This window comes from Crotalus tigris, unplaced genomic scaffold (genome assembly GCF_016545835.1).
Source record: "Crotalus tigris isolate CLP2741 ecotype Arizona unplaced genomic scaffold, ASM1654583v1 scf7180000024438.362428, whole genome shotgun sequence".
NCBI lineage: Eukaryota > Metazoa > Chordata > Lepidosauria > Squamata > Viperidae > Crotalus > Crotalus tigris.
In genome coordinates this window covers 310682-332603 of record NW_024100608.1, presented here as the reverse complement: position 1 = coordinate 332603, position 21922 = coordinate 310682, and the positions used below count along the sequence as shown (strand labels likewise).

General features: G+C 37.9%; 1 protein-coding gene across 1 annotated transcript in view; it reads right to left on the bottom strand.

Annotated features, from left to right (window-relative positions):
- C6 (complement C6) overlaps positions 1-21922 on the bottom strand; it is a 40119-nt gene that overhangs the window by 5030 nt on the left and 13167 nt on the right. Inside the window, exons 8-16 of the mRNA XM_039331832.1 lie at positions 21584-21824; positions 20317-20439; positions 18500-18666; positions 12613-12838; positions 8850-9021; positions 7258-7369; positions 5986-6118; positions 4552-4743; positions 2477-2567 (exon numbers count right to left, since the gene is read on the bottom strand). Coding sequence (XP_039187766.1) covers positions 2477-2567; positions 4552-4743; positions 5986-6118; positions 7258-7369; positions 8850-9021; positions 12613-12838; positions 18500-18666; positions 20317-20439; positions 21584-21824 — 1457 coding nt within the window. The remainder of the gene's footprint in view (positions 1-2476; positions 2568-4551; positions 4744-5985; positions 6119-7257; positions 7370-8849; positions 9022-12612; positions 12839-18499; positions 18667-20316; positions 20440-21583; positions 21825-21922) is intronic.

Below are 21922 nucleotides of genomic sequence, written 5' to 3'. Positions count from 1 at the left end.
GTAAACAAAAGCAATCCCATGATTATTGGTGAAGAGAGGGATGAAGCAAACAATTAATAAAGAAGCATTTTTCATTATTGTTTATAACATTTGGTACATCTGTTTGGGAAGTTAGCTGGAGCTGGTTAGCCAAGTTATTTTTTTAAAAAAATATCTGGAGTGATTATCACTATTCATATCAGATGGACATTAACAGAATTTTCCAAATTCTGTTTAGAGAAGAATTTTTTTAAAAGGTGGTAAAACAAAAGGTATAAAATAGGTTAGCAACAACATATTCACAAGTGAACTCCAATCTCTTTCTTTATTTTACTTACACATTCCAATCCTAGCCGTATCACCAAATATCAGGCCATGTTGACATTTTGCAGGATGTTGTATAACAATATGCAAGTTCTCAGGAGGGTGGAGGAGATGTGATTATGGCATTTCATGAGATGAGAGAGCTTGGAGGAGACAGAGGAAGCTTGAGAACATACCACACGGGGAAAAATTGATCAACCCCCATCAAAGGGAATACACAAAACATCTGCCCATGTGAATCCAGTGGGGAGTGTGGAATCTTCCTAAGCAAAGGACAGACACAAGTAGATAATGGGCAGGGTAGGGCTGAAGAATTTAGTGACCATTGTAGGAAGACAACACTCCCCCAGAGAAAGAAATATTTTGGGAGATATTTTTAAAAAGCAGATATATTTCCCCAAAGGAATAATAGAAAATCTTAGGCAGAACCCCCCATCCCCAGTCTCTCTGCCCCGAGCAGAAACCAGCTCTGTAGAAATGCAGATTTGATAATCCTTTCAGAAAGACTGGAGCCAGGAAGCTTGGAGCTGATGGGATTAGAAAGACAAAGATCCCTAGAACCAACAACCCCTCAACCAAAAAAAATCCAACAAAGGACATAGCCATCAACCACAACCGCAGGGAAGAAAGATATGACCTTTAGGACATGATAGGATTAACCCACCACCATCAGAATATCAGAAGGGCACACTGAACCTCAGGTCAAAGTTCATGCCACAGGAACAGGAACAACTCCAAACACAAAAGCCCAAGAAGGTATAAAAACCCACCACACCCAGCTCCATGTGATTCAATCACCCAGAAACATGCTGCTTTAGTTTATGTCAACTAAATAAACAAGAACATTCTTTCTAAAGCAGTCTCCATTTTGTTTATTCCCAGCTTGGACTGGACCCTGATGAAGAATTTTCTTTTTACACCATGGTCTAGTGAACAGATTTCCTGAGGTTTCCATGGCAACTGTGGCTGGCATCTTCAGACACAAAGATACTGAGCAATATATTATTGACCAATCACAAATCAGAATACTTGGCTATAAAGACAGGAGCCCAATGAACTTCTGAAGATGTCAATCACAGTTGTTGGTGAAATGTCAGGAAATATGTTGTCTAGATCAGGGCTTTTCAACCTTTTCACCCATTGTACCACTTTTTGGAGATGGCAATATCCGAGTACCACCAACTACCTAGCAAGGTGTCAAAAACTTGATGACCAAAAAAGAAAAATCCCAGAAAAAAGTGATAAAGTATAGGTAGTCCTCAACTTAAAACAGTTCACTTAGTGACTGTTTGAAGTTAAAATGGCACTGAAAAAAGTGCCCCCCAAGCCACAGCTGAGCAAGACACCTGCCTGCCCACCCGGCGGCGCTCTTCCTCCTGTCCGAGGTTTTTATTGTTGTGAGCATTTCTGTTGAGGATTGGCAGCGGGGGTGTGGTGGTGGGGTGTTTGGTTTTTATTTCCCCCATCTGCTGGGTAGTTGAAGCAGGGTTTGGTCACTTCACATGACCCTGGGACACTGTGACCGTCATAAATATGAATCAGTTGCCAAGCATCTGAATGTAAATCACAAGACCCTGGAGCTGCAACATACCAGCTGATCGGCGCTTCTTCAGGGCTCAGCAGAAGCACCAGGATCAGCGCCGAGCTCCAGCTGGAACCTGGCGCTGATCCTGGTGCTTCCACTGAGCCCTGACAGTCCCAAAGAAGTGCCAATCAGTTGGAAAGTGGCACTGATCCTAGTGCTTCCGCTGAGCCCTGACAGCCCTGCAGCTCCAGCCATCTCTCACTCAGGCTTGTGTGTGCTGCCACCAGTTCAGCTCATTCCCCTCCCCTGCTACCACTTTTCTAGGATGGTCGTGTACCACCTGCCAGGTGCTAATGTACCACAGGTGGTACTCGTACCACTGGTTGAAAAGCCCTGGTCTAGATAATGGTCACAAAACTCTGAAGCCCAACACAGTTCAAAAGATACTGGCTGTGGAAGCCTACACCAGTATGCAAATGGATAGTTTTATACAATGTTAAAGTTCTCTGTAGGAAAGAGCTTCCTCTTAATTAAGATCCATTAAGAAAAACTTGAGGGGTTGGATACAAGTTGAAGTAAGCATTTTTCCTTAAGGTGATACAAATCTCAACATGTAGCATGGTGAAACCTTTTATCTGTATAATTTACCTGCAGTCTTCTCTGGGATTCATACACACACATTGGGAGTCAACTTGCTTCTCTCCTGGTTTGCAGTTGCTTTGAGAACTTAAATAATCATCTGCAAGAGGATAAGGGATGCCAAAAAATGAAGCATAAATACATAGGAATACTATTAGATATACTATATAAAAGCTTGATAGATAGAAATTTTCAGGATTGATATTAAACTACAATGTACAATTGTTTGGAGCCAAAGCTCATATTTAGTTTTGAATAGCATCCATGGGTCCCATTCCCCAAAGTAGATGTGGACAGAGCAAAAATGAAGCATGATTTAAAATAAACAACTGAATTCCGATTAAATTTGCTAGATACAATTGTTCTGGAATTGAAAGTTCTTCTGTACCGACACCTTTATGCAGAACCCCAAAATGCTCTAATCACCCCATTTCTGACCAGTAAAGCAGGATTCACCAATCAATACAAGCAATTTCGCCTTTCCAGTCTCAGCGCTGAAATAAGGTGACCAAGTTTTGCATGGTGGGATGTAAAATCAAGATAATAAAGGGCATCTGAGCCTTCCTGAGCATAGATAGCCAGAAATGTCTCAGGCTTATTAAGTGCTGGTTACTTTTTTAACTTCTTAAAGGTATTTATGTTTTGGTGTATACCTACCACATCAGCTATTATATTCTATCTTTTCAGGTTTCACAGAGAAGTTTATTCCTCTCAAATCTCTTTTGTATAATTGCATTACTTTATCTATCAACAGTTCCTTGTATTTTATGCTATTATTTTAAAGTATACACTATGTGGATTGCTAACTTTATTCTCTTTTGTCATGCATGAACAGCCTGAGCAAGCATCCTAACATTCTCTGTGTCAAGTCTTGAAAAATGCCTATGCTGTGTCAGCCGTTATTGCTTCTTACCTACAGACTCAGGGGAGGAAGAGAAAAGAAGAATGGAATGCAGTCTTCAGACATCGACTGCCAGATGTGAAAACCAAGGTCACTCAATATTTTTTTTACTCAGAACTAAAGACATTCTCTCATAATAATTCTCTGACTTATAATTGGATAATGTCACCTGCACTAATAAGGGGAGGGAGGTTTCTCTATTTTAATATAGCAATTTAGGCACAAAATAACCAGAGCTGGCTTTCCTTTCATCTGTGCTGAAATGATGTGCTCAATAAAATGTTGCATTAGAAATTACATCGTCTCAGTTATGCTTACTTCTTTGGGTTCAACATCAGTCGGAACCTTGACATTCTGTTTGTAATATTCCCACATTCTTTGTATATTTTTCTCCTAATTCCCTTGATACTGTCAATTCAATTTTAAATATTTCATATCAATTTTCTTAATGAACACAAAGTGTTTCATTTCATTCACTCCGGATAGTTCCTGTATATTTAATAATTTTCTCCTCTTGTCAAGCAAAATATTACATAGTGTCAGCAATTGGGGGAGAAGTTCTGAGGGACATGGCTTATCATTTTTTGGAGAGAATGGATTGTACACACAATTCTGAGAGTTCAGATTTGTTGCTTTCCTGACCATGCAGATATGTATGAATCTAACAGTAAAAATAAATCACAACAAATGGTATCACTGAAGTGATTTTGGTCATCTTGAAAATCAAGTAAGGTTGGAGCTGATTCATATTTTTGTGGTAGATTACCCAGACATGCCAGGGACATAGGCTAGATTTGGGGGGGGGGAATAAAAAGCCTGGAATAAGACTGTTTTGTACTGTTGACAAGAAAACACCTTGGCTGTATCTCCATGTTGGATGTGGATATATATTATACTTTGTATAATATAGCTATTAACAATAAAGCCCTCCTAGACTTTGGTGCTTCTTCATTTTGTTTTATTTGAGAACACCCAGTTTCATCATTTTATTTCTCTTAATCCCATTTTTCCTTCAAGGCATTCATATGTAACATCACCCACCCACCCTTTATGATATGCTCATTCAACAGTCCTGAAAGGAAGATCAGACTGAGTGGCATGGCTGAGTGAGGATTTGAACCCATTGCTCCAAACCCCGTTATTGAGCAGGTGAATCTCCATGCTACATGAACTATTCACTTACCTTTCTCACAGGTAAGCAGTCTCACTACAGCAGGACGCCAGGATGGGCCACTTATACAAGTGTATTCTGATTGGCCAGTTAACCTAAAGGTTGGTGCACAACTTAGGCGGATTGTTTCCCCAATGTTATATTCATTTTTAAAGGGTAAAATGGAGACAACATCTGAGGCTGCTGGTCTGCGACATGCAGATACTGAAAAAAGAAGGAATGGAGGGAGGTAAATGAGATTAACATGTTATGAGAGAAGAACTGCAAATTAAACATAAAATTCAAATGTTTTGTAAAGGCTTTATATCAAAAGAATGTAAACAATTAACAATTTAAAAATCCAGTTTGAAAACTGAAACATTAATTCGCTGGTTATATTCACATAGTACATCTACTTATTGTTAGTTTAATTGAGATTACCCAGTTAAACTAGTTTTCTGAGTTTGAATTGAACCCTGAACTAATCACAAGGCCTGGACTATGAACTGGTTGGCTAGTTTTGGATTAAGTTAGTTTTTTTCAACCTTAGGAACCCGAAGATCTGTGGACTTCACCTCCCAGAATTTCTCAGCTAGCATGATTAGCTGGGAAATTCTGGAAGTTGAAGTCCACATATCTTAAAATTGCCAAGGTTGAGAAACACTGGATTGAGCTATTGAAAAAGTATACCCCTGCCTTCCCTATCAGGAATTCAGGTAATGCAAGAAGGCAATCAGGCCTTTCCTTAAAGCAGAAATGTGGAGGCGACCATGTTCTCTCAAAGGTTGCTCATTGCAGCTCTCAGTTCATCATCATATCCATGTGCCTACAGAGATAACATTTCTGCTAGGATTTCCAAAAGAAACAATGTGGCCTGCTTACTTATATGCAGAAATGACCAAGGAAAGCCACTGAAGCAGATGTAACAAGCCTTAAATATCTCAAGGAGGGATATACTGTTTGCAACATCTCATTTAACATAACATTCTTTGAATACTTGGCTCTCTTAGGAATAAAAGTTCTGTTCATAAAATTAGGAACATAAGAAGCTGCGTACCAAAGTCAATACGTTAGTCCACTTATCCTTAATAATTGACAATGACTGGTGACAACTCTCATGGAATAAAACTATAGTCCTTCTCGACATGCAGGACTAAACTTGCATACAAAACAGATGTTTGAATTATAGCCCCTTCCAATGGTCATACTAAGTCAAACACTGATCTATCTATGACAATACTGTTGAAAATTAATACCAATGATGTGCCAAGATTTCAAGACAACTTTCCCCATCCCTTTCCACATTTCTAATTCAAGAGTAGCCAAGTTCTCCAAAATCTGGACTTTCTGTACTCAGCTGAGCTTCAGCACTTTGCAAGTGATTATGGGACTGATATACTGTATCCTCTTCTTATTTAATTTTCTCAGATTAGTAGTTTAAGTCTCAAGTCTCTTAATGATTCTTACATTGGCATTCGACAGAACGTTGCAACCAAGTTTGATCTGGCTGGCAGCTAAAGAATGGATATCCAGTAAGAGTGTATCCATTGAAGCACACAACTTCAGCATTTTCCCCAACGTTATAAAGGTTCTTCTCGTTCTGAAATTAACCAGAGGAAATTCTTCATATACTTGTTATGGAATAAAAACAGCACCTTATTATCCTTCAAATCCAAGTTTTTCATGCAACTTTGTTTGAGGAGTTCATCCATTCAGAATTATTTAGGCAAACTTTATTGTACCCATTAGCAGAAGTTCTCTCAGAATTATAAAAATCCATAGGGTTTTTTTTTTCATTGTTTGATCTCCACAACAACTCACAAATTCAGTAAGGCTACATGAATGAATAGCTGGACTAAGGCTAGCCCAATGAGTTTTGTGACTGAATTTGGATTTGAAATAGGGTCTCCCTGACCTTAGTTTCTTAATAAATTATTACTTAAGTTACAATGAATCTTAATATTATCTTGTACATTTTCTTAAAACAGCACAAATGGCTGTGAATTATAGCATTGTAGCTGCCAAAGACTCCAGCAAGTCCATTTATATCAAATGCCTGGCTGTGAAAGATATACCAGCTTAAACACAATAGTTCTATTTAGGAATTCATTTCATTCATTTAACAAATTTATATGAACTCCTATCTAGCCAGTGGAACTTTGGGTGGTAAACAAAATCAAATGGTCTTCACAGGCAGCCCATATATAATGTATTGCAATAATTCTATTGGGAAATTACTAATGCATCTATGATGATGAACAGTTCTTCCTGATCTAGGAATAGTGTTGGATGTATTTATGGAAAGGTACTCCTCAATATCACACTATTTTGTGATGACCTTGACATGATTCTTTTCATGAGTCCAGGAAGAACCCCAGATTGCATACCAGTTCTTCCAGAGGATGTGTTTAAGACTTAATCCCTTGCTAGCACATTTGCTTAATCCTTTGCTTTTTTAAAATACGTATCTGTATCCAAGAAGGATAAGAAAAAAAACAACAACTGAGAACAGGGATGTTCATGGGGGGGGGGGGAGGTGAAGAGTCAAAATCAGCAACATGGTGGATGGAGGCTCATGTTGCATAACCTGTCCTTTCTGCCTTTCTGTAGGTGTATTGACATTGCATGCATGCTCAAAAGGGATGAATTTGCATCACAATGCTCCATCTGCCATCTTGCTGACTTTAACACATTCACCTATCACAGATGTTGCTGGCTGAGAAGTTCTAAAACACCTACCCTGATAAATCCATGTTCTGGTGGATCTGGTTTGAGGCATCCTGATTCAGGCCTCTCAACTGCAATGTCCCCCTCCCTTGTCGCTTCGTCATCATTTACACATATAGCTCCTCTAAAAGAAAAGAACCATGGAATGGGAAATCACTAGACAGCCATCTTTTCAGATTCTGGAGGAGAGGGGAAAATCATATTTTATGCTGGAAACATGTGAAGAACCATGTTTAGTTATAGGATTTCTACTTGAAGAGACTGGATAACTGGTGATATGAAAACTCTTGAGACCAGTACCATAAGTAACCATACCAGGCCTTGCCTGCAGCCAGAGGCAGGGTGGCCTCCATTCTACACCCAGTTTAGCTTCAGCAGTGGCATTTGGACACAGTATTGTATTGCATTTTAAGGCAGTGGGATGGTTTAGGGAGCACTGAGTTGTCTGTATGGCATGCATAGCTGGGTCTCCAATATAGGAAGAATCCCTTGATTCTGCCTGGAATGTTATGGCTGAGTATTTCTATGGCAATTAAACTCAAAGGTATGATATCTTGGTGTTGTGGGAAGTGGAATTAAAGGCTAACCTAAAACAGAGGGTGGAGGAAATACTGGGACCCACTGTGCCAGCATCACTTCACCATTAACTGCTGATTCAGTGCAAATTATAGTCCTAAATGACAATGAGAAATGAGTGGAGAAATTAGAGAAAGGTGTGGACAAAAGGCTGAGAAAGCAGCCCACTGAGCCTTTTATGCTTTTACAATATAGCCCCCACATACTTGTCCCAGTACTCCTAACCAGAAAAAAGACAACCATTGTAGACTCCTGTGAATCATTGCTCTTAAATTAGCACTCTGTGTATTTATATGGGGTTTTTCAAAATCAGCTACAGGATCTCATGAACAATTTAACTTTGTTTTGAACTGCATGACACTTTAGCCAAAGTAACAGTAAATTCTGCTGGGAGACATGGTGGTAATCCCATTTTGGGATCTAAATGGTTATCAAGAAATTCTGCACATCACAGGATCCTCGCAGTAAACAGAGAGTAGTCTTTTACATAATAATCCTGGATGTTCTGTCTCAGAAAACAGAGAAGGAAAGAACAAATAAATCAATAAAAGGAACAGAGTGGTCAAAACTCTCAATCCCCCCTACAATTGATATGTGCCAAGAGATTTTGGCATCTTCTTCAAAAGTGCTCAAAGTAGGAGGAAGTAACATGTACTTTCCATATGAACTGCACTCCCATAAGTGCTAATCAGAATGGCTATAATGAAAAATGCTGGGTTCCTGTGATCAATCGAGGGTAATAGGTTGACTATTCTGGCTTGGAGTGTCATCAAAGGTTTCTGGAGTTGCTACAAGGCTTTTTGCTTTGAGCTTGTAATGAGAATGGGAACTGAGTTCATAGATAGTTTTTGATGGCTTTTCTTTTTATCTTCTTTTAATTGTTGTCACCAGTGAAGCAAAAGAACTGACTGGCAGTGATTAAATACAAGTCTTTTCTCAGATTTATCTGAAATTACAAAAGATTGAATCCAAGATGTTGCATATGCAAAGAAAGAGCTACAGCTTTTTTCTAAAACACTGTGAGTTACCTGTCAACAAATATGGAAAAATAGCATGCTTCCTCTTCCTCTTGTTCGCCTTCACATGGCTTCCCTCCATTTTGAGAGGACGGGTTGTTACAGCTCCGGCTCCTCCGCCTCTTATGGGAACCATCACAGGGACTCCATGAACCCCAGCAATTCCAATTACCATCCACCGCAACTGGAATATATCAAAAGGTTTCACAAAACATCTTAGTTAAGAATCTTCTCACACTGCCTAGGAATTGACGATCCCCAAACAAGATTAGGTTTGGAGATCTTCCATTAGACATAAATAACAGTGCAGATGGTTTTCTGAAAAATGAGGTAGAGAAATAGAGGAAGAGACAGTGTGCTTTAGATGAAGTAGTCCATTAACCTGACAAAATGACCTGGGAATAACCCCATTCATATGGTAGTTAATTCTGACTTTCAGTGATATAACTTTAAAGTCAGAGGTTAAAGTATAATTGTGCTTATAACTGCTGTGAAGAATATCAGAAAACCTTGCTTTGTATTTATTTTCTTCTTTTTGCATTTTTCTTCAGTTTTGTTTCTTTCTTGCACCTTTTGGTTCTCTCTTTGCTTTCTTTGTCTCTTCTTCACTTTATAATACAAAAATAATTTGTATTATTTTGTATTAGTTTTTATTTTTTTTAAGTTTTAATAAAATTTCATTATTAAAAATACGGCTTTACAAAATGACTTGTCAGACCAATGTATTTACTAACTAACATGGAATTGTATCTCAGATTGGCCTGGCCCTGTGAAAATCCTCTCAGCCCTATCTAGCTGTTGGTTAACATGGATTAGCTAGTGGGCAGACCAGCCCCTTTGAGAATTCCATAGGTACAATCAACCTCTTGGGTACAAAGGAGTTTGTTAGACCACAGGTAGATGTGCCAATCTGAAAACTCTGTTGGTCCAAGGCAAACACAAATCTCCTCATGCGTATAGACTGATGGAAACAAACACAAATCTTCATTCTTAGATCATTCACCCATCGCCACTTCTACTGCTGCTTTGTTCAGAGTTACATTGGTTTAACTTCTCTTGCGTTTCCCAACATGTTAAATGTCTTTTTATTTGTGCTCTGTTACATTCCAATATTCTTGCTTGTCTCAATGTTAGCCACAGCATTTGCCCAGGGCTAAAATGAGCAAAGTTGTGATGTTTCAAGCAAAGCACACTGAAGGGGTTTCAAGAGCAACATTGCTCCCAGTTTCTAAGGAACAAAGTAAAGCATCTCCCCTATATGGAGCAGAAGACACCACTGAAGGAGAGAGAGAGAGAGAGAGAGAGAGAGAGAGAGAGAGAGAGAGAGAGAGAGAGAGAGAGAGAGAAGGCACTTTGATAAAGTGGATCATATTATCACTGCAGATGATGCTGGGCTATCTCAGCCAAGGGCAAAATATAAATATGATGCTAAAACCTGCTCTCTGGATTCCTGAAAGTTTTCTTCCCCCAAAAAGAGGTTTCTTTTTTTTTATTTCCTTTTTACACAGCATTAGAATTCATCTCTGTGTCCTGTTCTTGGTGCTCTTTTTTGCGAGGTAAAGAAAGATGCCCTCTTTCCTATTAATATTTCTGTGTGTGTCTGGAGCACGAGTTGCATTCTCTGAAAAGGATAAAAAAATCAAGATGGCAGTTGTAACTATGAGATCAAAGCCTACGCCACCATCTTGATTCTTTTGGCAATGTTCTTACTACATTTTCCCCCCATACTTCCTGATCTGGAAAACAAAACCCTTTATTTAAAAGGTTTTCTCATGAGATCTTTTTTGGGAGCTTCATTTAATGTAGGGAACCAGAGAAGTAGCAGACAATGAAGGGAAGATTATATAGTGAAAGTAAAGCGTTTGTACATTAACCCATCCCAAGCCACTTTGTTAATTAAGATAGGAATAAACATCCTGCCCAGTCATGAACATTTTATTAACATCTCTTTTTCTGGAGATCACACATGATTGGACTGTATTTTTTAAAAAATAAACAAATATATAAAGAATTGTTTCTCTTTTATTTGGGGATGACACACCAACAGAGTCAAGTCAAATATTTTCTGAATTTTTGACACACCAAGCCCAAAAAATTCACCATCAAAAGCTTAAGATGACAATTCTAATAACTGGGAAGTAGCAAGAAGACACCTACTCTATCTATAGTTGCTACAAACATGATTTCCAAATTAAATACAATTATTTTTTTTAAGAAACCTAAATTATTCTGAAATCACCCAAACTTACAAGATTTTCAGTGGTAAAGCCAAAATAATATAAAAATGTTTGTCTCCTGAGAATTGGGCCATTAAAAAAAACCTTATTTAACATTATTAATTTAATCTTTATATTTATTTTCATTTTGATACCCACAAAATGCGTATGGAGCATCAGTCATCCCTGAATATTGGTTGGGAACCCTTCTTCCAGGTTTTTCTAACTGTTTTTCATGATACACAGCTGATACACATTGCCCACATCCATGGGGAGGGAATCACAAAAAGGCTAGATGGTGTTCACAGTTGTACCATTGAAATCCCGACCTTTTTCTAAATTGTTGACATTGTACATGTATGTTGTACAATGGGGTAAAGCTTCAGTGGCACTGCTTGAACAATCAACTTTCCTTTTAAAACTTTCCCTGAAGATATTGGTACATTGGTAAGAAGAGGCAGATGGAGAAGGAAGATCCTTCTGCCCCCAAAGTTGTTCTTTTGGCTCAGGAATTTGTATAATTTTTCTTTGATGCTTTTCTAGCATTTTGATGGTCAAGAAGTAGAGGAAAGGTTGCTACACCATCCCCAAATCAAGAGCAAATCTGTGGTACTTGTTTATTCTTTCCTTCCTTCCCATTATCAACTATTCCTCTTTTTCATCTTTAGCTCCTTTCTTATGAATGATAGTTTCTCTTGAGCTGCATTTACCCATTGATCCTGGTTTTTCCTGGCCTGTTTATTTCCACCCAGAAATAGCTGAATATTTCAGAGGCATAAGCAACCTGATGCTTTCCAGATGCTGTAGGCTACAATTTCTGTCAGTTTCAGCCTATATGCCCAATGGTATTGCCAGCCCATGGAGTGAGAAACCTCCATATGGCATCATCCAACTTAGTGCTGCAATTAGATATTGCTCAATAATATGCTTTCTATTCTATTTAAGGTACAGTCCTGGTTTTGATGTGAGATAATAAACCTCTTTTCAGTCAAATGAAATTATGATCAAAGGATTATATTTACCCATCTTGATATATTGCCATTACTATCGTCTCTGTGGATGAGGAGATTCCATTTTAGGGCAGTTCTTCTCACCCACATTTAAAAAAGGAAGGAAGGAAGGAAGGGAGGAAGGAAGGAAGGAAGGAAGGAAGGAAGGAAGGAAGGAAGGAAGGAAGGAAATATGATAAATAGTTAAAGAAAGGGGGATTTAACTACTTAATGCAAGGGAGGGAATGCATACACTGAAGCAGTTTAATGCTTTGCCAAATTGTTCATTCCTGTTGAAGAAAAGGAGAGCTTGTTCTCTTTATCTCACTTGAAAGAAAACAGTTCCAGCCTATTTATTCCTAATTATCTCCACTCAGTTTCATCCTTACTAACTTTACCTGGGGCTAATATATGAACAGGAAGAATTCTAAGGAAAGGGAGAGGGGGAACAGATTTGCCAAAAGTTGAAACAGCCTGGATTAACCTAAGACACGTTTTATATCAAAATCTAGAAGATTAGGAAAGCTCTATGTAATGAAATACTTGCATTCTTACTCTAAATTCACATACCTGAATGGTAATCTGGTGCCCGTATTTCACAGTTATCGCCATAGGTCCCAGCCTGGCACACACACAAGCACTCTGTTCCAGACAGCACTGTCTTGCCATTGTTGGGGCATGGAGCACACTGGCATGGGTCAAATTGTGCTGCATACTCAGCAAGAGCTCTTCTGAGATTGCTACGCTTAGTTGCTGCACAGGGGATGTTCTTCACCAGCTCCAGAATGGAAGTCAGCTAATAAACACAAGAGGTAGACACCAACAGAGCTATGAACAGTCCACTCTACCACAATTTTACTCTGCAAGCATCTGATAGCAGGCAAAATTTGAACAATTCGGGGTGAGGGGAGAGGAAGGGAAGGGACTCTTGCATGATGACATCATACTCCATTCTGTGACATATACTTGGGTTGGACCTTATCATGCAAATATCTAAAAGAAGCGTTTGTGCAATGACATCATCACACCGGAGTCATCATTGCCATTTGCTGAAGAAATCATTATGGTTCCTCCTTAGTTTTACAAGAACTTAGTTCTAATGATTGTGAAAAGTCAATATGGTCGCATTTTGTTAGAACATTGTTTTTTCTCACCAATAATTTTTGAAGTGGGTGCCCTTCAGATAGTTTAGAGATAGCTTAGCAATCATTCAAAGTTGCAACAGACTCCTCAAAAGGGACTTACAATCTGATTTTGAAGTTCCATTTATTAGATATTCAAATGTTTAAAAATGACAGAAATAACTTCTTAGTTCAATATCTAATGCTAACATTTCCTACCTATATATTAGAATGTCCAGTTTCTGTTTCATTTATATCATATCACAGAAGTTAACAAGCTTTTTAAGTTCTGGGAATTCTTCACCTTGGAATCATCTGACTATAACAGACTCCACAAAACGGACTTACGACCTGGTTTTGAAGTTCCAATATTACCCGCAGTCATGTGACTGCATTTTGGGTCCTTGGCAATCAGCCTGCGTTTACAGCCATTTGCAGTGCCCTGTGTCATATGATCACAATTTACAGTGGTTTTGTCAAAAACAAGTATTTACTTTGGATTTCCAGCAAAACAACAGCCCATAGCAAACAATGGCTTTGCTTAACAACTGCAGCATTCACTTAATGACCACAATGTTTGCTTAATACCACAGTATGCAGCTAATGACTACCCACAAAGATGGTCATAAAATCAGGATGATCACATGGTTATCAACTTTACAACCAACCATCACAACTTACAATTTACAATGTCAAGCTCAGTTATAGTTGTAACTCGAGGACTATCTATAGAACTGTCTGGATAGCAGGACAAACAATTATTGATAATAGAAACTATGTTCCAGAACTTTTGGAAAGCATTAGGTTGAAGAAGACTCCCCTACAGCCTTAGCTGCTTGAATGTTTCATTCATCCCACCATTGAATATTCCTTATGGTATTGATCAGGAAGTCATAACAAAACAAAACTGTATTTTCTATGTGCTTTACATAGAACATTGAACAAAGGCCGATGTTAGCAAACCTCAGAGGTTCTTTAATCTTGTTTCTGCATTTCTTCCCTTTCACTTTAATCAATCCTATGCAGTTGATGCCCTTTCTTTATTCTGGATTCCAGCCATAAGTGATTGTTTTACTTCCGTTATGCTTAATATCAAAGTGACTCTCAGAATTCGATGCTCTTTAGACCAGTGTTTCTCAACCTTGGCAACTTGAAGATGTGTGGACTTCAACTCCTAGAATTGCTCAGTCAAACAATAAAGCTTCTCCTAGCCTGGACCTTGGAACATAATCCAGTTGATGTGAAGACAGATAACTAGCATTCCTCTTGCCAAGGTCAAAGATTTTGTTGACCATTTGGTAAAAGGAAACAACCATATCTGACTATATTTCACACATGACATAGTTGACTATGTTGGGTGGACATTCTGGGAGCTTTAGTCCAACACGTCTGTAAGAGGTGTCAGATTGGTGCCAGCTGGGATAAGCCACAAATCAGCTTTGCACCTTTGGCCTTTGTGCAGGAAATAGGAGTGGCAGTGTCTGAAAATAAGCCTGCTCCTACTTGAAATGAAAGAAAAATTAGAGTTGAATTATTTGTTTCAGCCACAAATTCTATTTTTATTTTATTTTTTTAAAAAAAAACCTTACCACCCTACAAATAATCAGAAATGCATAAGATGTAATATTTTGGCATAACCTCCAACAGTATTATGTTCAGCAGGCACATAGATTACAAGATACATTACTTCCAAACATATTGTGGCTCTATTAGGTTTTCAAATTAAAAGATTTGTCAGAAATAACTTCCTGGTTCAATGTCTAATGCTAACATTTCCTTTCAATATATTTGCATATCCAGCTTTCTATTTCACTGAGACTATATCATATCACAGAAGTTGGCAAGCTTTTTAAGTTCTGGGAATTCCCCACCTTGCAATCACATGTAATGTTGACTAATTATTTAACCTCATGAAATCAGGGTTGTCTTTGATTTCTAAAGTATGGTATTTGTGTCTTTGTTTAAATGAGGAATGAACTTGAGGAGGAGGAGAACAATAAATCCCTTGGCTGTTGATCTATGTGATAGCAGAAAAACACATAGCAACCAAAGGTTGTAATGCAATGAATCTATTTATGTTTTCTTCCTGTGTATTTCTCTTTGTTTCCCCAACAGCAATTGGAAAGGAAATTTAATTTTATATATACTGACAGTGGGGAAGGCTGCCCAGAACCTTTAAATCTCTCATTATTTCGGTATTGTAACACTTTATGGAACATTATGCTTGAAATTCCTCATTCTCCTAATCCCTTTCCATCCATTCCCTCTTTTCTATTATGTCTATTAAACAGTAGGCCTGTGATCAGGGAACTGCATTTTTTCTCAAACCTTTTAAAATTATTTCAAATTTGCAGTCATTTTCCTATACTTTTTATCTTCAGAGGTAGGAGCCAACTAGTATCAGCTATGATCTCAGACAGAAGTGTCAAGGAATGGGGGGAAACCTCAGCTGCTGGAAGAAAAAAACTGGAGGTCTCCATTAATGCTGAGCAAGTTCAATTAATGCTCCTTGGCTGTTCTGGTAGGGGAGGGGGGAAGACTGGATGGGGAAATGCAATGGGAGATCTTGAATAGCAAAACTCTACCAGGCTATTTATTACAAGTAGTCCTCGAGTTATGACCAGTTGCTTAGCACCCATTTGAAATTACCACCAACCCAAAAAAAGGGGACTTATGACCCAGTTCTGAGGCTCCAACAGTTGAGCCCTTCCACAATCATATGACTGATCTTTGGGCACTCAGCAGCACTGCAGCATTTATGGCCATTTTTCCCAGAGTCACGTAACTGTGTTTTATAACGATTTTGCCAAAATTGTTTGGTTTTTGGCAAAACCATGCCTATTGCAAATCATTGGTTAGTTTAATGCTAGTGGAGTTCACTTAACGACTGCTGCAAAAAAGCACATTTATTTTCAGACACCAGCAATCCTATTTCCTGCACAAAGGCCAATGGTACAAAGCTCATTTGGGGCTAAGCCAGTGATGGGATTCAGCCAGTTTCCACCACTTTGGCAGAACCGGTAGTTTTTTTTTTTTTTTTGCCCAGGCCCAGAATGGACTTCCGGAAGCGGCATCCACACAGAGAACCAGTTGTTCACATATTTGAATCCCACCACTGGACTAAGCCTTTTATCACCATCAAGACATATGATCATAACAGGCAGGCTCCATTCCGGTCGTATGTCAAGGACTACCTACACTGTTATTGCAATCTGATTAGTAATATCTCGCTTTGTATTCCTGATAGTCACAGGTGGCTGACAAATGCTTCTCCTGTTGCCATTTTTCTAAGAAGATTCAAGGCTTCCATTCAGAAACAAATGGAAGGCTACCCTCAGAGATAGTTTGATTTCTTCAATAACAGATGAAGTATGAGAAAAGTGAGAGAGGAACCCTTATAATATAAAAATAAAGAAATTGTGGTCCTAAAACAGATACCCAGGAGAGTAAGGGATACCCGGAGACACTACCATTTTCTAACTACAAAATTGATTGCCAAAGGCATAAATTTCAGATGGCTAATGCCAGAAGGCATTTTAATAAACTGGAATAATACAAGATATCGACTGGACTCAATTTGGAAAGCAGAGGACTTTGAAGTAAGAAATAGAGTAATTTTGGATGAAGGATTGCAGCAACAACAAGAGGATAGCAGAACAACAGCAGGAGAAAAGTGAACAAACAGGTGAAAGAGGAGGAATTGTCAGAGAGCAAAGGACTACAAGATCGACTAAACCAAAATACAAGTAATGAAAGAGGAAATGGAGAAAAAAATGAATTTTTTTCGGTAAACGTAAATGGACTAAATTCCCCAATAAAAAGAAATAAAATTTTTAGGAAACTTCAGAAATTAAATATAGATATAATCTGTTTACAAGAGACACACATAAAAAACAACATTATAAATTGTTGGAATACCTGAAAATGAGGAAGCTTTATTATACATCAGCACAAAAAAAAGAAACGAGGGGTGGCGATAATACGTTAAAGAGACAATAGATTCTAAATTAATATATTCAGATGAAGAAGGAAGAATTGTAATGGTTGAAATATATTTACATCAAAAACAAATACTGTTAGTGGCAATTTATGCCCCAAATGATAGTCAAGAACAATTTTATCAAAGATTACATAGGAAATTAATAGAAATGGAATACCAAAATATTTGCTTAATAGGAGACTTTAATGCATTAGTAGATGGAACAATGGATTACAAAAGTAGCAAAACAGGAAAACCCGTAAGAAGAAGACTACCCAAGACATTCTTTGATATGGCAGAAGAAATTGGATTTCAAGATGTCTGGAGAGAAATCAATCCTCAAAATTGACAATATACCTTTTACTCAAATAGCCATAAATCCTGGTCAAGAATTGATATGATCTGGATGACTTCTGAATTAAAGATGGATATACAGGAAATTGAGATAGAAATAGGTACATGGGCAGATCATAACCCTTTAAAAGCAACATGGAAAGGAACACAAAAAAACCCAAGATGGATTTTAAATCAATCTACACTAAAAGATAAAGAATTCATAGGCTTGGCAAAAAGAGAAATGGAATTCTTCTTTAAAGAAAATAAAGAAGAAGACACATCACTACAAAACGTATGGGATATAGTTAAAGCGTATTTTAGCGGTATAACTGCAAATGCTGAAGTAACAGTGTCTACATTTCTTTGTTCAGTATGTGGCAGAACATTTCGTGCTAACATCGGTCTTATTAGCCACCTACGGACACATCGTTGATGGCCCATAACCCGCAAGATGTCAAGGTCTTCATCAAAATCGATGGACGAACAACATATGGCAAAGAAAAATAAACGGAGAAGACAGCAATATTTATTATTAAAAGAAAAATTTATAAACTTGAAGACAGAATTACAACAAAATCCACAGAAAAAGACTTTGAAAAGAGAAATGGAAATAATAAAACATAAGCTGAATTTGTTGGACTCAGAAAAATTGGCGGAACAAATAAAGAGAGCAAAACAATTTTTTTTCGAAAATGCCAACAAGCCAGGAAGATGGCTAGCTTATAAGCTCAAAAAACAGAAAGAGAAGAAAATAATACATAACTTAGTAGATGGGAAAGGTTGTTTACAATTTAAAAAGGAAGAAATAAAAAAGATAATTAAGAAATATTATAAGGAATGGTATAGCAAATTGAAGGCTGCAAAAGAGAGAATTGCTCAATATTTAGAAGAAAGATAATTTGATTTCCTACCTCAAAGGACAATGTTACCTAGTTTGGGTAATGAAATGTCTGCAAGAAAAGAGAGCACCAAGGGCCCCACATTTCAACCCTGAGCTACAAATATTCTCCTTTATCTTTACCTCAAAGTCAATCACAGCTGGATTGTCCTTCATTGACTCCAGCCAATTGGTAAAGAGGGTGTGCTCAGGAAAAGCCCCCTTTCTTTCCCAGGCAAGAGCTGCAGCAAATTGGGATCTTCCACCTCTGATGAAGGATACAGACTTCTCTGAGGATTGCAGAAATGAACCTGGAAGGCAGATTTAAGGCCTGTGATTGGCGCAACAACATAAGCAAGTAGGTTCATAGCAACCATCAGAAGTCAAAACAGAAAAGATTTTATCAAAGACACTCTTGGAAATCAGAAAGAAATAAAGTAAACCATCTTCACCTATCAATGTCCTTTGCTACATTTTTGAATGGATTTATCCATTGTGCACCGAAAAATTATGAGTGGTCCTCACACTTATAGCTTCTGCAGGATTTATTATGCTATAAAACTTCTTCAACAACCATATAAACGCTATAAAACAAGAGCTTTGGCTACACTAAGGGCTATTAATAAAGCTGTATGTATTCAACATCCTCCTTTGCAGAATTTAACAGATGGCCCCCAAATAAACATCCTTCCCTCCCTTTTCATAACAAGCTTCTAGCCCTCAAGCATTTTGAAAGAATCTTGTAGAATTTCTGAAAACTGAAGCAGAGTATGGGTACTAGAAGCTGGGGAACCAGTTTTCTATCTTTAGGAAATCAAATGTTTTGGACTTCCATAGAAATTCACTAAAATTTACATAATGTTTGCTTATCATGGAATAGAACCTTTTCATTTTACATTATTTACATTTTGGTTCTGAACTTTCTTCGTTCGATATCTCAGAAACAAATATAGATCAAAAAAGTCAAGATGTGCAATGCACATATAAAACAGGCAGATCCTTGAATGAACCACCACTATCAACTTTCTTTTTAACCCTAACTTTTGGACATCCCTTCCAGCTATTTGCCCTTTTTGAAATTATTCTCTTTATTACATACAAAAGATGCATCTTTCTTTTGATATCTATAGATTTGATGAGCTTGCAGCAAGCAACATTTGGGCTGGTCTCTTTTAATTCTCAAAACATAAGAAGTCCTAGTCCTCTGTGCTTTGCAAGTAGCCCTTGACTTTCATCCATTAGTTTAGTGGTTCAAAGTTATACCAGCACTGGAAAATTATGAGTGGTCCTCACATTTATGGCTTTTGCAGCACGCCCATAGTCATTTGATCAAAATTCAGGTGCTTGGCAACTGGCATATATGTACAATGGTTGCAGCATCCCAAGATCATGTGATTGTCATTTGTGACCTTCCCAGTTGACTTCCAACAAGCAAAGTTACTGGGGGGAAGCTGGATTTACCTAATGACCATGTGATTCACCTAACAACTGCAGTGATTCAGTTAACAATCATGGCAAAAAGGGAGTAAAATTGGATATGATTCATTTAAAAACCACCTAGTTTAGCAATGGAAATTCTGGTCTCAACTGTGATTGTAAGTCAAGGACTACTTATATTTAGGAGCCGTGCTTGCGCAGTGGTTAGAATGCAGTATTACAGGCTGACTTTGCCCACTGCCAGGAGTTCAAACCTCACCAGCTCAGCCTTCAAATTGTTGGAGGCAATATGCTGACTCTGTAAACTGCTTATAGAGTGCTGTAAAGCACTGTGAAGTGGTATATAAATGCTATTGCTATTTTTAGATCTCTCCTCCTGAAAGATAACAGAAAATTAAAGGAGACACACGAGTGTTTGAGTCAATCCTAACAGTATTAACATTCTTATAATTCGTCATTGGAAGCTCTTGGAGTGAAATTATAACACTCTGTTCCCAAAGGGTCATGTTTTCCTTGATAATCACCTTCATGACGGGCAACCATTCTGTTGCTTGTACAGCTTGTTCTCACTTTCCTCCTTTTAAAACCAAAGATACGCCTGGTTGTTTCTGTCCGGATGCATTCTTGTGATGCTGCCTGTGTTAAACCTTAAGAAATGAAAATTATTTCCAAATTTTTCTTTGGCATTTACAAAATAAGTATTCACGCTTGTTTCCTCCCCTCTGAAACCACAGTTTCATCTAAATTATATGCATTTGACATATAAGGAAGCGAGACTGAAAAATTAAAATTAAAATGAGTTTACAATAGGAAGACCCAAAGGACATATTGTTCTTAATTATATCTGTACATGCAGTTTTTTCTTAATTTGAGGCTGCTTTACTTTTTTGGTTTGGTTGGATATTATTGTTCCAATTTCCCATTTCTTATATAAGTTTTCTAAGCAACCTTTAATAGAATTGTTATTTGGGGTTTAATTAGTTGTTTTTAGCTACTGCAAATGATGTGTATTCTTACGCCAGGTATATTTTTAATGATGAAAAAGCAGGATGCATTTTATTCTTAGCAGTACATTAATAAGAAGCTTCTTGTGCCATTAGCTGTTCATCTGGATGCAGTGATTATTTTAATATAGTAAAAGACAATAAAATAACCAAGAAATGAAAACATTCCTTGCTGTTTATTTCTTCTCATCAGTTGGGTTTAAGTTGCTCTCTATGACTGGAGTATTTCTCTACCACAGCAGGATCACTCTGTGAAGCAGTCACGTAAATCTGCCTTTTTAAATGGTCTTTCTCATAGAGAAAGCTTCCAGCAACACAGATGTTATCAATAACATAGCTCAGGGTTGAATGATGGGTCCTTGGTGCTCTCTGAACTTGGTTGTTTTCTTGCAGATGTTTTATTACCCAACTAGGTAATGTCACCACTGATGATATTACTTAGTGTGGGTAATGAAATGTCTCAGAGACCACCAAGGACCTCTCCCAGATGTTATCATTTTATATGCCTTCCATTTTTCTAAGTATTCTCTTCTCCCAAACTCTGTTTTTCAGACTTTGATAGAAATATATCTTTGGTTCCCTTCTCTTTTAATCATCTGAGAATAACAGAGTTGGAAGGGACCTTAGAGGTCTTCTAGTCCAACCTCCTGCTCCCTAAAAAAAACCCTTGGAAAGAAAAGGATGAATTACAGTGCTGCACAGTGAAATAGTAAGGCAACTTTTCCTTTCCCAATATAGTTACTGGCCCAGTAATGGGCCCCATCTTCTTTGGCTAAGGACCATATACCTGAATTTCTCAGCTCTTCAGCGCTGTACTGATAGAGAAGGTCATATCTGCCTCCCAGTGATCCAGAGGCATAGTAATGGGTCCCAAAATCATCAAATATCCGGCTGTAAAGGGGATAGTTGTACTCCAGGGGCAAGCTGTTAAGCGCCTCTAAGAACACCTTAGACAGCTGCAAGTCTGATCCCTTCGTTGTGAAGTTGGATACTGCTATGACTCTATGAATCCTAATAAAGTTGGACACCTAAAAATGAAGATGAGAAAATGTGGATGTGACTCCAGTTGATAATTAAAATATCTTTTCCCTAGACCTATGTTATGCAATGATTAGTAATGATTATG